The sequence below is a fragment of the Trichomycterus rosablanca genome, chromosome 18 (assembly GCF_030014385.1).
Source record: "Trichomycterus rosablanca isolate fTriRos1 chromosome 18, fTriRos1.hap1, whole genome shotgun sequence".
Lineage (NCBI taxonomy): Eukaryota > Metazoa > Chordata > Actinopteri > Siluriformes > Trichomycteridae > Trichomycterus > Trichomycterus rosablanca.
Genome location: NC_086005.1, coordinates 22,973,424 through 22,990,018, shown reverse-complemented (window position 1 = coordinate 22,990,018; position 16,595 = coordinate 22,973,424). Strand labels below are relative to the sequence as shown.

The 16,595-nt window shown below is 43.0% G+C and overlaps 1 protein-coding gene across 1 annotated transcript in view; it reads left to right on the top strand.

Annotated features, from left to right (window-relative positions):
• Positions 1-16,595, top strand: part of LOC134332935 (roundabout homolog 1-like) — a 214,454-nt gene that overhangs the window by 76,834 nt on the left and 121,025 nt on the right. The window contains exon 3 of the mRNA XM_063014770.1: positions 98-424. Within this exon, the coding sequence (XP_062870840.1) occupies positions 98-424 (327 nt within the window). The remainder of the gene's footprint in view (positions 1-97; positions 425-16,595) is intronic.

Below are 16,595 nucleotides of genomic sequence, written 5' to 3'. Positions count from 1 at the left end.
ATAATATACTGTATAAATATATCATATTAGCTCTCACATCACCTCCCTCAAATAATTACTGTTATTAATTCCTGTCCTTCACTTTGTTGGTTCCCAGGTTCTCGTCTCCGTCAGGAGGACTACCCACCCCGAATCGTGGAGCACCCGTCAGACCTGATCGTGTCCAAGGGCGAGCCGGCCACTCTGAACTGCAAAGCCGAGGGCCGGCCAGCACCCACCGTCGAGTGGTACAAAGACAGCGAACGCGTAGAGACCGACAGGGACAACCCTCGTTCTCACCGCATGCTGCTGCCCAGCGGCTCGCTGTTCTTCCTGCGCATCGTACACGGGCGGCGCAGCAAACCCGACGATGGAAGCTACGTCTGTGTGGCCAGGAACTACCTGGGAGAGGCTGTCAGCCACAATGCATCACTGGAAGTAGCCAGTAAGTTAGACTCTTGTTCTTTTGGTACAACTGTGAGTGGAATGTGGGTCACACTTATATACATTAGGGTCATCATTAGTGTCCAAATATGTGGTCAGCCAAGACGTGCATTTGTCATCTCTGGAGATGGACGGTCACTGGTTATTAGGCACCACTCAACTACAAGGCAACTGCTTTATTAAAAATAATACTTTTATTGTTGCACTTTTTTGGATGAAGCAGGATTTTCCCACCTTCATTTTCCATTGCAATTCCTCTGCAATTTGCCCCCCATGCTGGTTGGGGAGAGCAACATACTAGCACCAGCTGCTCGTCTGCTGCTTTATACCAGCCAGAGGCAGAACCTCATAGAGAGTCATACCGCATATGGAGAGTCGCTCTACTCATACTGGCACCTCAACCAGCAGTGTTCACATTTTAAGTCGCAATGCGGAGAAACCCAACCTCCCATTCCTCAGGTACAGCTAAAAGGGTTTTTTGAGTGCCCAACCAGGCCAGTGATATTGCAGAGACTTGAACTTAATAGCTCATGCTCTTTGTGATGGTTGGCTACAGCATACAGGCAGGCCAGTAAGTCAGACTCTTGTACTCTTGGCACAACTGTGATTGGAGTGTGGGTCACACATAAATACATTAGGGTCATTATTAGTGCACGAATATGTGGTCAGCCAAGACGTGCGTTTGTCCTCTCTGGAGATGGATGGTCGCTGGTTTTTATGGTACACTTAAATGTAACAGTAGTCCTGAGAGCCTGGAATGCACCCTATATCATATACTAAATAGCAAATAGTATAAACAGTGGTGAACAGTGTGTGCTGCACTGAATGCTGGGATTGCCTTTGCATCTGAGGAAGAACACAGGGCTCCCTCATTATTCGGTCAGAATATCGCTCAAAATAAGGCATCTCTGCAGGCAGCATTTTGAGGCACCTAAGAATTGAGACAGCCTTCTTCTAGGGAGCAATTCAGATGACGTAAAATGCTGTCTACGTAGAGAGCTCACTAGGTTTTCAGACTGGACCCACAGAATGGAATAACCATGAAAACAAGCCGTGAATTGCCACCCATTGACTGCATAATGCGTTTATAGCCACTTTATCCTGTTGCCAGGCTCTAAAAGCACTCCAGACCTGCCCTCGTTATGCATATTAATCCTGTGGAATTAATTTGGTACAAGCGTACAGTCTACCCTCAGTTACACACATTACAAAGCACTAGGTTTCTGGCTGTTCGTAATCAGCTTGATTCTACTATCGGCAAGCTCTCACTCTAAAGGCTTGGGATTAAGCCTTGTTGTGACAAGCGGCACTCGCTTTACCGAGTCAATCGGAAGGAATTACAGAGCTTATCCGCTGCTACCCAGTCAAACTACTCTAAACCTCGCAACTTACGGCGTGACCCTCCGCTACAGGAGATCCTGTTGTGTGCCTGCATTTAAACACTAATGTTTCACTTAATCCCCACAGGCTCACACAAGCTGGTTTACATTTTTCACTCAGTTCCGTGCAGTAAAGGCAAAACCGGAGCAGGTGGATAGAAGAATAGGACACTGGGACTCAACACTCACTTTCCCAAGGCTATGTTTTATCATCTTTCATTTGAATAATGCCAAAGGTGTGATTGGGCTATTCTAATTTCCATACATTTTAGTAAGAATATAAATGGACGTCGATATTTATTCATTAATCCATTTATTTATTCATTTATTCATTGCTTTTTATTGTAACCACTCTATCCTGGTGTCAGTCTTTTCTGGAAATGCCTGGAATACACCAAGGACCAGCCACCACATAACTGTGAGGCGACTGTTGCTTTATTAAAAATAATACTTTTATTTTTGAAAGGGGGATTTTCCCACCTTTCTTCCCGATTGCAGTTCCTCTGCCATTTGCCTCACTCCCTTGCTGGTGGGGAGAGCAACATACTAGAGCCTGCTGCTCGGCTGCTACTTTACACCAGTGGTGGAACCTTACAGAGAGTCATCTCGCATACGGAGAGTCGCACTACTCATACTGGCACCTCGACTAGAGAGCAGCGTTCACATTTTGCACTTGCAGTGTGGAGAAACCCAACCCAACCTCCCTTTCCTTAGACACAGCCAATTGGGTTTTTTGAGTGCCCAGCCAGACCAGTGACACCGCAAAGTCTTGAACTCAAGACTTCAAGCTCATGCTCTTTGCATTCTTTGGTTGGCTATGGTATACAGGCAAGTTTAAAAGAGTATCCTTAAAGGGTAGTTAAAGGGTTCCTAAAGGGTTGTTTTTTTTATTACCAATGTTGCTATACAACAAGACAGCAAAAGTCTTCCAACATATCGTTTACCCTTGACTCTATACTCTCTCTATACTGTCTAACTGGGTTAGGAAAAGTCACTCTGTTGAGTCACAGTAAAGAGTGACAGTAGAGGGAGGCTTGAGTTGGTTTGCTCACAAAATTACCATCCAAGCAGACGGGACTTTATTTAGATACAGATATTTACATTGACGGCATTTAGCTGACACTTTTATACAGTGCAGGCAATTGAGGGTTAGGGGTCTTGCTCATGGTCCCTACAGTGGCAACTTTGCAGTGCTATACACTGTGAGTAAAAAAGGACCTCTGTATCTTTGCCCCTTTTGGCAAATGTTGATCACGATGAATAATTCAAACTGACTTTTTGCTAAGTCCAGTTTTCCTAGAAATTCAATATGTTGACCAGTGGGGTCTGGGGTTTGTCCTGTTGGCTGATCACCAGTTCTTAAACTTGTGCTATGCTGTAATAGGTACGTGTGCTTTTCTGTCTGCCGCTTCGGTTTCTCCTTTCAAAGCTACCAGTTTCATAGATTCTACACAGCAATTTTTCCAGTTTTTCTCTGGAAATACAGCAAGTAATTTCATACAGTTTATAACCTTTAAGCGGGTACAATATATATCTTAATTAAAATTCTGTCCTCAGAGGTAAAAACCATTTTCTCTTGTGTTACGGTATTGCCGTCTGCTGCTGGTGAGCGGAAACACTAATAGTTCTCATAAAAGCCAATAGGGTCACGGTGGGTCCACTTCACCGGGCGAAAGGTAGGAATATGTGTAATAACATAACCCAGATTAGTTTATTAAGTACTTGGAAAGTCTCTGCTACCAAAGAAAAGCTATTAAATCTATTTTTTAAACCTAACAGAAATTTAAATAGCTATATTTAGTATTACTACAATGTGACAATTAAAACCTCTAACTATTAAAATTGTTTACAGAGGCTTTTGGGTGTCTAAATGTGTGCTCATTCTTAGCCAAACACAAATACGACCACATAACGTTGTCATTGCGACATTACACACCCCACCCAAAAAGTAAATGAGAGCACTCATTCATTCTCTGTTGAGCACTAAAGCTGTGAAAATGTCCACACTGCTAATCCCTAGACGTATCCCTGTATGTTTGTTGCCTGCTACAGTTACTTTGTGTCTCGCAGCCCACCTGTTAAAAGAATTTATAGCTTCGTATGCAACAGCTGAATGGATACGCTGTGTGTGTGAAAGTGAGGTGTTAGGGTGTTCGTACGTGAGTTTGGTAAGGTTGCCCGACTTTAGTTGTTTCCCATTTGGAAGTGTTAGCATGTAAGTAACAGGTGTCAGCGGGCTTTTTTCTGCTGACACATGTTCTGTCTGAAAATCTACTGAGCTGCCTTGCTGCCTGTTGCCTACCTACTGAGCTGCTTAAGTAGAGAGGATTCAACTAACTGACATCCAACTATAGAAGGCAGATTTTTAAAACGCACTCCCTGCCTATTGCCGCAGCGTTAGCTCATTAAGCTCCATTGTAATTCGGTCAGAATATCGCTCAGAATAAGGCAGTGTATTAAGGCATCTAAGAATTAAGACAGCCCCAGACCCCAGGTGAGGAAGCACATTAGGACATTTCTACATATCTCGGTAGGCAGCATTTTAAGGCATCTAAGAACTGAGACAGCCCTAGACCTATGGTGAGGAAGCACACAGAGCTCTCTCGTAATTAAGTCAGGCTATCACTCAGAATAAAGCATCTCGGTAGGCAGCATTTTAAGGCATCTAAGAATTGAGACAGCACCAGACCCCAGATGAGGCAGCACACAGAGCTCCTTCCCAATTCAGTCAGAATATTGCTCAGAACAAGGCATTTTGGTAGGCAGCATTTTAAGGCATCTAAGAATTGAGACAGCCCCAGACCCACTGTGTCTAGTAAAATATGCTGTACTACTGTTGTCAGATTGACTTGACATTGATGGTCAGAGACAGGGATCTAGAAGTAACCCCCACACTTTCTTTTCCTGCCTGCTGGGCAGGTGGAAGCAGGTAATAACCGTAGCCCAAGGTTAAAGGTTAGGAGACCAGTGGACAGTGCATGTGTGCATCCATTGGGAAGTTGGTCACCAGGACCACAGAGGCAGCTGCAGCAGGATAAACGAGGGAACATTTCAGACGTCACAAACTTGCCTTATGCTCAGCAGATTTCAGGTTGAACGCAGGGTCAGCCGATCGACTGATTGACGGATAGATTGAGTCTTGCACTCGTGAAACAGACCGCTCTCTGTCTCGCCGCTTCTCTTGATTGCTAGCGCTCACACGTTCTCTTGTGCTTTTGACCCAGCGCCGGCTGATTGGCTCGTTTGATTTAATGGCCATCATCTGCAGCCAGGCTGAGCGAGCTGTTTCAGGGTCAGTTTTCATAAGAGATGGAAGACTTCACTATGCCGGAGAGTGTTGCTTACAAGCCCCATGACCTTGTCAGTAATGCCTGCCGGTCGTTTTTACACCTCCACAGGAAATTCTATATAGGCCCACTCCTTCTAGAATGCACTCTTTGTTTGAAATACTCCTTAGATACATAGAGTGGATATAAAAAGTCTACACCCTCCTATAACAATGCCAGAGGCTGAGATGAATAATTTCAGAACCTTTCTACTTTTATTGGGACCTATAATCTGCACTATAAGATTGAAAAACAAGCTGAAATCTTTCAGGAGGGAAAAAAACAATAATGTGCACCCTTAAAGTAAGTCTTGTTGGGTAGGAGTCTATCACCATGGCACATCTTGACTTGGCGATCTTTGCCCAAAAAAACTCCAAGAACTCTCCAATCTGTCAGATTGTGAGGGCGTCTCCTGTACACAGCCCTCTCCAGGTCATCCAACAGATTTTTTATTAAATTTAGATCTGAACTCTGGCTGGGCCATTCCACAACTTTGATCCTATTTTGGTAAAAATCCTTTTCTTCCAATGTTAGTCATTTCCAATCCCAAATCCGAGGTTTGCAGGTAAGCACACACCCTTTTCAGCATGTGTAACACCACCCAACCAGCTACAGATGAACATGCTATGTTCTCTGTATTCCTCCACCCCTCTATCCCTCCATGCTGGTGTCCTAACTAGACAGTACGAGTCCCTCAAACACAACCAAGTGCATGTGTAGAGCCCTCAACCAGGATTGTGCTGAGCTAGTGCATTAGACTTCTGGACACTCGAGCATTCAGCAAATGTAATATTCTAAATGGGATTTCAGATGAGAATTTCAGATTGCAAGTCTGGATGCAAATAACATTCCCTGCCTGTCTGTTGATGACTTTATTTACGCAGTTGTTGGAGCCTTAAATAATATTTCTATTCACTGAATAAATGAAGGACTTAATCAAAGTTCATAATTGTAGATTAGGTTTCAAACCCTGTTGCTCTTCTTTAAAAAAAAGCCCTATACATTCTATAAGCCCAATTCCAACATTCTCTATTCATTTTAATGTGAGGTTATGGAATGTACAGCTTTATCCATTGAGAATTGACGTACTTTATTTTAACCCCTTCCAATATTAGCTAAAGCTTTAGAGTCTTAAAGATGGTCGAGGTTCGGGAGTCTTCCTTAAGACCACTTATTTCTAAAGCAGTGGCCCCCGTACTGATAATCCCTCTCTGATTGCCCGCCAGCATGGGTTAGCTCTAAATTTCTCGTGTTTTCCAAGGACCGCAGCTGTGTAATAAATCTAGGGATAAACCCGGATCACAGGCTCCACCTGGACACTGGCTCAGGGACCGGCCAGGAGCCTCAGAATTAACTGTGTGGACACACTGGATGCTCTGAAAGTGCTCACGGTGCAAAGTCAGAGCCAATAAACTGTCGCTCTCTCCATCTCTCCATCTCTTCCATAATAGCGGTTGTTGGGAAAAAAGCTATAAGAATGTCCCATAAGTCCTTGAAGATAAAATCAAGTGGCGGATAGGACCGTCTAGGAAGCTTAATACTCATTGAGATTCATCTCGAGTCTCCTGACAGATAAAAAAGCCTCCACTGCTTGATTTTACCGTCATTCCTGAGAGGGTGTTGAAAAATGTTTTCAATGGGGAGATGGACTTCTCTTAATCAAACAGGCTGATGGCATCTGAAGCAAGCGTTTACAGGGGGATGGTGCACGTGTGCGTCAGGATCTCCAGGGATTCTATAGCTAGTGCATGTTTTTCGAAAACAATGCCGCACATCATGTATGTATGTATGCAGGAATCGATGTGTCAAGGTATTGAAGGACAGAAATGAGACGCAACAGAGAGACCTAGATCTGAAGATGCTGAAAGGCCAGGGGAACAAAGATAATAGAAAAAAGACCTGCTGAGTAGGATTGAGAGATTGGAATTGTGGGAAATTGTCTAGCACTACATTTTCTAGAAGTACATTCAGGCTGACAGCGAAGAGACTGGACATGAGCAACTGATGTGCCAACTACCAACAGGAATTGAGTAACATGCTCTTTATCTCCACCACCATGAAACTATTGGTGGTTTCCATTTTTGGTTCCTAGATTGTAGTTCCTACTAGAGATGGAAGAGAAACTCATTGTCACTGTGTCAAACTTTTGCAAATAGACGGCAGCGATCGCAAAGAACAAACAGTTTTCTTGTCACATGACTGCATAAACAAGCGATTGCCCTTTAGGATCTTTTTTAGTGGGTAAACGTCTGATTAGACTAGGTGGGAAAGATTGATTTTGTCAAGTCAAATTTATTTGTATAGCACTTTTTACAGTGGACATCGTCTCAAAGCAACTTTACAGAATCCAGGACCAACATACCAAAAACCTCTGTTGAGCAAGCCAAGGGTGACAGTTCACTTTTCATCTATCGAAAAACGAACATACTTACGAAAGTGTAGCGCAAGTTCAAGAACTGGTGCTCAGCCAAAAGGACAAACCTCAGACCCCATTGGTCAACATGTCAAATTTCTAGGGAAACTGGACTCTAAAGATCGTGAGGCGCCCAGGTGGCGCAGCGGAATATTCTGCTAGCACACCAGCGCCGAGATTCTGAACTCCTCGGTTCAAAACCGCCATTGCCACCGGTCGACTGGGCGCCATCTAGCGGGCATAATTGGCAGTGCCTGCAGCAGACACGTTTCTGCTAGGGTGGGCTGACCGGACTATGAGGGTGGGGTCTTCAAACACAGTGTAAGGACCCTGATTAGTGCTGCACCAGTAAAAGAATTTAGAAAATTTAATATTTAATACATCACATGCCCTTTATGCCTTCAAGAGAAAGCAACTGTGAGAAAATAATGCAAGAGTTAAAGCAAAAGCCATAAGCAAAAACCTTCAAAAAAAGCAGTGACAGCCAAGAAAAAAAAAAAAACACAAGCTGGTCCTCGTCCAATAAATGTCAGACGGGACAGTCAGCGCATTCGAGTGGTCGGCTGGAAGAAATGAACATGTGTCTGTTGACCTCTGCCAGTTGATTCAATCACCGGGTTCTTTATTGGGGTGAGGGAAAAGTCAGGCACAGACTGAGCCGAGGGTTATTGGCCAGCGTAGTCCTTCAGAGCTCTGCTACTTCAGGAAAACAACCCGAATTGTTTTAAAAAAAAAAAACAGGGCACGTAATTGGTGTTGGTGGTTCAGATTGAAGGTTATGCTTAGTACGACATGAGTAATCAGGCCAAACAGAATTTATACTATATGGTGAAATGTGTGTCGACTCAAGAGTTCAAGTGTTTCAGCCACACCCAGTGCTAAAGGTGTATATGTCATTATAAAAATTAATCATTTGAATCCCATTTTATAGCAGCGGTCAAGTTTTCACACTACTATGCCCCTGCACCCAAAACAAGGTCCATAGTGTCACAGTTTGATGAGTCTCGTGTAGAGGAATTTCAGTGGCCTGGCCTCATACTCAGTGGGCTGTCCATATACTTTTGGTCATACAGTGTAGGTTTGTGTTAAGGATGGGCAAAATGATGATGATAAATACTTAAATTTTCTAATATACGGGTGGGGGGGCTATTAGTGTATACACACAAAGATGTAATACTAAGTTTATACAGACATCACGTCACCTATATACAGTAAGTCATATCTGACTTCTGCATTGGCGACGTTTCGGAAACAAATTTAAACGGCATGCACAGCAATCCCAACGGACACTTTGGTTCGCCGTAATCAGAAGTGTCTGGACAATTATGGTAACCACTTTGAGCAACTGGTATAATTGTAGAAGTCAAAGGTGACTTATGTTCTTCCCTTAATGTCTGTATACATTTAGTGTTGCAACTTTTGAAGTGATGATGTGTATATACATTTTTGTTTATGCGCATTATGATGGACTTTTCAGAGACTTGTGGGGCTCAGATGTCCGTGTTTATATTTTTTAATGAAAAACCTGGTCGTACAAAGTGTCTGTCAGCTACAATTTAAGTATTCGAACCTCTAGTGCCACTTAAACTAGTTTTGCCTTCTTGCTATGTTAATTGACCTTCGAAGGGGCAGCAGTTCTAGTTGTTGGACTTTACACACAACAATTTATTACCCAAGTGACTAAAAATCCTGACAAGAAAACATGATTTGCAATCAGCTGGGAGCGTAAATCGAATGATAAAAATGTTTTGACATTTGTGCTTTTTACTATTTTTGGGTGTCTCTTACACTAGCCTGATGCGGGTTCAATTCTCAGAGGTGCTATTGTAGTTCTTTTATTGTAGTTGTTTTGAATCGTTGACGTCTACCACTCAACGATTTGGACAGCACATGTTATGCCTGTAAGCACGTATGGACGGTGTATTACGTCCCATAAACAAGCCATAGTTGTTTAATACCAAATAGCGAGATTTGTTTAGGGAAATGTAGGGAAGTGTCTGCGTTGATGGGCCGTACATTAGCCGGTATTATGCCAGGCCTTCTGTGCAAGGCTGATAAAGCTTGTGTTGGAGCAAACATTGGACCGATTGGCGCATTGCTTCCTTTTTCAGTGTGGGTGTGGTGGCCAGAAAGTGTGCCACTCAAGCTTTAAGTATAAGGTATCACTCTAGCTGGGTATCTTTAATATGAGACAGTGAAGTGTGCCAGGCAGGTTAAGGTCTTCTCCCTGTCTGGCATTCAGACTTTTGCATTTTTGGCAGTAAGAGAGATGCCCAGCAGTCAGATCGAGTTTCCTAGTTAAATGGCTGGTTTTGGATTTCTTTAGTTCTGTCAGTCGTGTTCCTATTTATTAAGCTTTTTTATTTTATTTTGTTAGTCTCACCAGCATTCCTGTATCAGTTCTCTGATACCGTTGTGTATACATGTACGTTCCCTGATCTCGGACAGATTTCCGACACACATGCTTACCTCATGTCTGCCTGGCAAGGTTTTCCTACATTCTGGAACCATTTCCTCTTTTTCTTCACTCATAAACGGAACCATTCATTGAGTATTGATGACAATTCACATTCTACATTTGATTTTGTACCTAGGTGTATCCAGTGTGTGTGTGTGTGTGTGTGTAGTTGTGGCTGGCAACGAGTGTCAGACTCTGGGTCGGGATCAGGAATTTAATCATTTCAATAATGTTGAGTAAATACGTTTCTCAAGTGCAGAGTTTCCATGCCTGAATTTTATTAGTGTTTGCTGAGGGGGGGGTAGGTGTAACGAGAGGTCACAATAATGGCTTTGTTTTCATTGGCAAGGTTTTCGGAATAATTCTATTCCCATTGCAAATTCAAAATGAACTGTTTGAATTCTTTCTAAGCTCGGCAATCTATAAATATGCTAATTACACAATACTAATTTACACATTGCTTTGGTTGTAAATGTAAAGTCGGATATTAATAATAGTGTTGGCCATTATAGATTGTAACGGAAACACTTGGCAAAGAGTTTTTGATTGTTTTCATCTTTTTTGTCCCACTGGTAAACACTGGGCTCAAGGAGGGAATACCCTGGACAGGGTGCCAATCTATATCTAAATCCCCCCCAAAATAAACCAGTAGTGTTATTTTTAGTTTACTTCGTTATTAATTGAACTGTCCATTAACTGATACGTAATGTCATGATAATCAAAAAAAAGGAACTATCATTAATCGTGCCCTTGACCCCAACCTATACTTTCAATCATTTGTTTTCTGTTTTACCACTGATTCATCCTATTCAGGGTTGCGGTCGGTACAGTTCACCAGGCGAATGGTTGCCAGTCTATCACAGGGCATTCACACCTAGGGCAATTTTAGTAGCTCCAATTAACCTGACTGCATGTCTGGATTGTGGGAGGAAGAACATGCAAACTCCACACAGAAAGGACCCGGACCGCACCACCTGGGAATTAAACCCAGGACCTGCTAACAGATCCTGAACCATATTTTTAAAAATGGGTGCGTAATGCCCCTGCTTATTTAAATTAATGGCATTTAACAGGCGCTTTTGTCCTGTAAGTGACTTACAGTTATGATCAAGTACTATGCATGCCACTAAGGGGTTACAAGCCTTGCTTTAAACCTCGACCCGGCAACCTTCTGATTACCAATACCTTAGTCCAGTACTTTAACCACTGAGCTACAACTGCTAATAAAAATGAGAGAATAAAGAATGTCAGAAGCTGCGTCCGGAATCGCATACTTCCATACTCAATAGTACGCGAAATGAGGACGCGAGAGCGGTTAGTATGTCCGAATACATAGTATAAATAAAGATGTACGCGAGAAGTACCCGGATGACCTACTTATTGGGCAGCCATGTTTGAGTATGCAAGCGATGCACACTTGCGGTCCGCTAATGTATCCCATAATGCAACTGGAGCTGCGTAGGCGTTCAAAGCGGAATAAGAAACAAGAAAGATAGCGGAAAACGGAGTCCTCTGTTCACAAGTGTAAGTAAGATCAATAAAATAAAACATTTTAAAGACGAATAAATAACAAAAACACGATAAATATCCAAAATTTTGGCGAGTGGGGTTTGTAATGAGTCTGTAACTATGGTGATATTACGTCATCACGTCCTTACGTCATCACTTGACGTTGGCAAGATGGCGCATGTAGTACGTAGCGGTGTTGTGTGCATACTACACACTTCTGTACTGAAAGTATGTACTTCTTTACCGGCCGAGTAGTGCATACTTCCTCCAATCTAGTACGTACTCTGTAAGTATGCAATTCCGGACGCAGCTAGAGTGACCTGTTTCATTTTGTTTTTGTTTTGTCTGGTCCTTCTAGCTGTTATTATTTGTTTTGTTTTTCTGTGTGGCCACAATGCTAGTCAGAATTGTGTGAGGTAAATCAGCCATATTCTCTTTCTGTGTCTGTCTGACATGAAGAATTTCTTTTCTTTTGTTTCATTCTATTGTTCTTTTCCTCACATTAATTGCTCTTTTCATTGTCAGTATTACAGCTAGTATTAAGCAGATTTTATATTCACGTTTTCTAAACGAAAATTTACACACTGACAGACACTACCTGTGGAGAGGAATGTCATTAAGAGTCTTGAAACACCAGGATCACGGGGTAACGTCAACATGCTACGCGTGTCAAGATTTTTTTTTTTTTGTTCAGTACTAAGAATGAAACATTAGCTTGTTATTTTCATATAACACCGTTCTGGCTCAACTGGAAATCCTGCTAATGAGGATTGCAGTGGATCACACAGCTGGATTTTGCTCGGGATGGTGCCTGGATTGGCGAGTATGTGTTTTCTCACTTTATTCGGCTCGGTCTCACTCGACTGTTTTTTTTTTTTTTTTTTAATCTGTCATACATATAAATTTGGCTTAATATGAGGAGCCGATAAAGCCATTAGCACGTTCAGATCCACATAAAACTGAGCAGGTGCGGTCGGGGTGATCAGCATTTCTCAAATGCCGTACAGAAAGGAGGATCGTCGTAATGAGCGCTGGAGGTTTTACTATTCACACATCTCTCCCCTCCTTCCCTCGTTTCCTGAATGGCTTCAGAAGATGAATGTGATGCCACTGTGCATAGCCGGTTATCAGCAAGGCGGAGTTTCTCCATATTTGCCGTATTATAGTACAGACTTTAAAACATGCAGCAAAATGCTCTGTCTACATTTTTCTTTTCATTTAACAGACTATCTTCAGAGAGTAAATTGCTGACATCTAGAGAACGCCGAGACGCTAGGGACACGCCAGTGGTGTCTCATTTCTCGCCAATTAAAATCTGATTGGCTAGTAGTCGAATGTGAGGAGCAAGGCAGGAAAAGAGAAATTCCTGCTCAGCCAAGCATTACTGCCCAATGCCAATATTTGTCCAGCTCTCTTCAGAACAGCTCAGTATCCTGATCTCATAAACCAGAGTTGGCACAAAAAAACTCTCTTTTTGTTTTGCTTTGTTTCTTCTCAGACTGGAAGCAGCATGCATTATTAAATGTGCACCGTGGCATATTTACTCCCCCCTGCATTCCCAAACCCCAGAAGATTTCTCCGTCCAACGTAATGAGAGCGAGGGTGAAAAATCCCCCGAGCGGGCCAAAGCTCCCAGCCTGCGATCCATCACCGGCAGCCGTGTACGCAACTCTAATTGTTGTGTGTGAGCCTCCCTTAATCCTGGACTGCCTGCGCTGTCACCCGACCTTATTTATATGCTCATACCTGCCTCTTTTCTGCGCCGTCTGTCTTCCCTGGGCTTATTTCCCTCTGGCTCTCGGGTATAGGAATATATGCTACGGAGTATCGCTCAGCGATAGTATTACAGGGAACTATGGGAGACAGGAAGAAAAAGGGATATACAGCGAAGTGCAAACAATTATGATATTAAAGCGTCTGTGTGTGTTAGTCACAACCCTCGGTTTGTCTTATCAGGTCCGGCAGAAAGCTGGAGCCTCCTCCGGTGTTTCCATTGTGGGAAAAAATGCACAGCACAAAGAGGTCCTGTTATAGGCGCCGATATCCATCCTAGAGGGGTCCTGTCCTCCCGTGCTGGGCCATGTTCCTGACGAGATTAGGGCACAGAGGACAGAGTGGACTCTTGTGTCCGGAATCATTTCTGATTGAGGAATCTTTCTTCAGTGACTGATTCCTTAGCCTATCTTAGCCAATTTTCCCCCAACAAGGTGCCAGTGGGCATGTTGATGCCTGATCTTGAACCACCTTCCACCTTGAACCACCTTTAAATAAATAAATAAATAAAAAGGGTTTTTAATTTGGAAAATTTTAGCTGGTGTGGAACCAAGAATTAGCAACGACAGAAACTTGGAACTAGGGTTGATTGGGTAATCATTTTACTATTTACTATTTACCATCATGAGTTCGCTTTAAGCAGGTGTTTATGTTTGTGCTTGATTAATGTGTAGGAGGTGAGAGAATGCCCTGCACTGCACCATTACCTACCCCCTATTTACCCCCCCACCCCCATCCCAATCACAAACAACCCTGCAGCAACGACTGGGTTTTTGCTGTAGGATTAGCGTTATCCATGCGCTGTCATTGCTTTCTGTCTACCCATCTCCACTTTTTTAGATGAGCGAAGGACAAAATGCTTATCATGTGAACGCGCCCTTAAAGGTCATCTGCGGTCACCTCAGTCATGGCCATCCCCCGCAAACCATAAAGTGCAGGTGGTCTGTTGTGGTCTGAAGTGTCAAGACGGGCTCTGCAGGCAGGCAGGACCGAACACCGAGGCTGACACATTGATACGAGCGACTAGACGCACGTGAAACACGCCAGCACCCGAGCCCCCCCCGTTGAGATTTTGTTTTGCACAAACCGCTTTTACCGACGGCGTTCGGGTCCGACAGCCCGTCATTAAGAAAATCAAATCCGGGCGCACGATCAAGCAGACGACCAATTAAACACTTACTGCGCCGCGGCGAGCGCTTTTCAACGTCGTCAATGGATGCAACCCAGACGTTTAAATTACAGAGGAATGCAAAACAAGTGTTTTAGCATTTCAAGCTCAAGGGGGGAAAAAAAAGCTCAGTCACTCACTCAGCCGGAGTGCCTCGTTTTTCAACTTGACATTCATTTATGTGCGCGTTGTTAGCTTTGGAAAGTGGATCGCGGGCCCTCAGCAGTCTAATACAGGCACATTATGACACTAGAGCGGCGGACCGGCTGGGCTCACGTGTACTGGCATAACGAGTAAAGAAAGGCTTTTTTTGGATACTTCAACTCATACTCTGCATGATTAAAAGCTGCTGTGATACACGCATGCTCTTTAGGCCGACAGCCAGCGGATATATGAAGCAAAGCAAGTTTCCGTTTGAGGGATTGTATTTTTTTGTAGGCAGTGGAAACTTTTCAGCTTGACTTCGGCTTGACTTTGCTTGTTCATTCATGAAACGCTGTGAAATCATAGACTGAAAATAATACTGCAATTACACAGAGGTTCAGTGTCACTGAGGGTTATGTAACAAACAAGTGGGAAACCGCTGTATTCGATCAATTATATACAAGATGTCCACGGATCTTAAAATTAATTTACGATGGATCTTCAAAAAGTTTCCGCACTTTTATATTTTGATTGGAAACGGTGAGGGTGGGAGGAGGAGTAATTGGTCGTGTCTGAGAGACTGAGAGAGCTTATAGTCCAGATTTAGTGCCATCTGATTTCCATCTGATCTGAAGGCTTTAATTTGTTCACCTTTCGTAGGTCTTAAAAAGGGCAGTTGTAGCTCAACTGTTAAGGTACTGGACTAGTAATCAGAAGGTTACCAGTTCAAGCCCAACCACCTCCACATTTACCACTGTCGGGCTTCTGAGCAAGGCCCTTAAACCTCAATTGCTCAAGCTGTGTAATTGGAAGTCGCTTTGGATAAAAGCGTCTCCTAAATGTAGCTGGGGGAGGTCGTAGCTCAGCAAGGGATTGGTCCCATTTTTGAGGTATTTCTCCCTTGCATCCTTTGTTTCTTGGTTAAACCTGACCCGTCATAACCCCAGCCAGCTAATTACAAATTAGATCATTACAGTTTTAACAGCTTCTGATTATGGGTTTACCTGAGTGACCTGACTGATCTGTATTTATCTGAGAATATGGGCATACTACTTCACCAGCATAAACAGATCTCTGTAGTACAGAGCTGGTGTTGTAAAACTGAACACACCTGATCAAACCAGGTAGATTAAAGTAGGCTCCACCTGTGCACCCCTGGTAATACAATACTTATCCATTTATATACAGCCCTAATACCAGTTTCTAGTATTACAATTAGGATATCCCTAAAAATTAAGTCATTATATAAGAAATACCTCTTTTTATAATGTTTCTAGTTAGAAAGCACTTGAACGCATTAAAACACTGTAAAAATACATAAATCACATGCTAGTTTTGTTTCTAAAGCTTTTTCTTTTTAGCGCTTATATGGTGCGCAAACAGCTAACGATATTTAGCGATTAGGTGCAGCGCAGTGTTGCCAAATATTAGGGGCTTTTCTTTCACTTCCAATGAAAGGAGTCGTCACGGTGGAGTCAACACAGCGGCGGAGGCGAGGGATTAACACGGAATGTGGCGACACCAGGAAGTGCCGCTCACCTGCTAGGTGTGTACCGTGCACCTAGTAATTATTTCATCTTAGCTGTTATTCGCTCTGTACTTTCTCTTACTTCTTCTTTGATCATAAGAGTGGATGGGAGTCTGCTTTTTTTTCGTCTGTTGTGTGTTTTTCTTTGGGAATAAAAGTTGATTAAACACAATATTTCTCCACCTCAATAACTTTCCAGAAACTTCCCAGCCCTTCCAGAAATAATCAGTCGTCCAATAATGCTGGAGTGTGCACGGATGAGGAAAAAAAAGATGTCCGAGGCATTATTGGAACAGCGTACAGTTTCGGTCGAAGGCTACGGTTATTAAGTTGCTTTGCACTTTGCCCCTCCTGGCCGAGCTGTGGGTTTTTTTTTTTTCAATAAGACAAATCATTTTAGACACGCTGTTCAACTGGTCAAAAGTATATAGACACCCTTCCTTAGTCATGACTTTATTTTAATTGTTTAAGCCA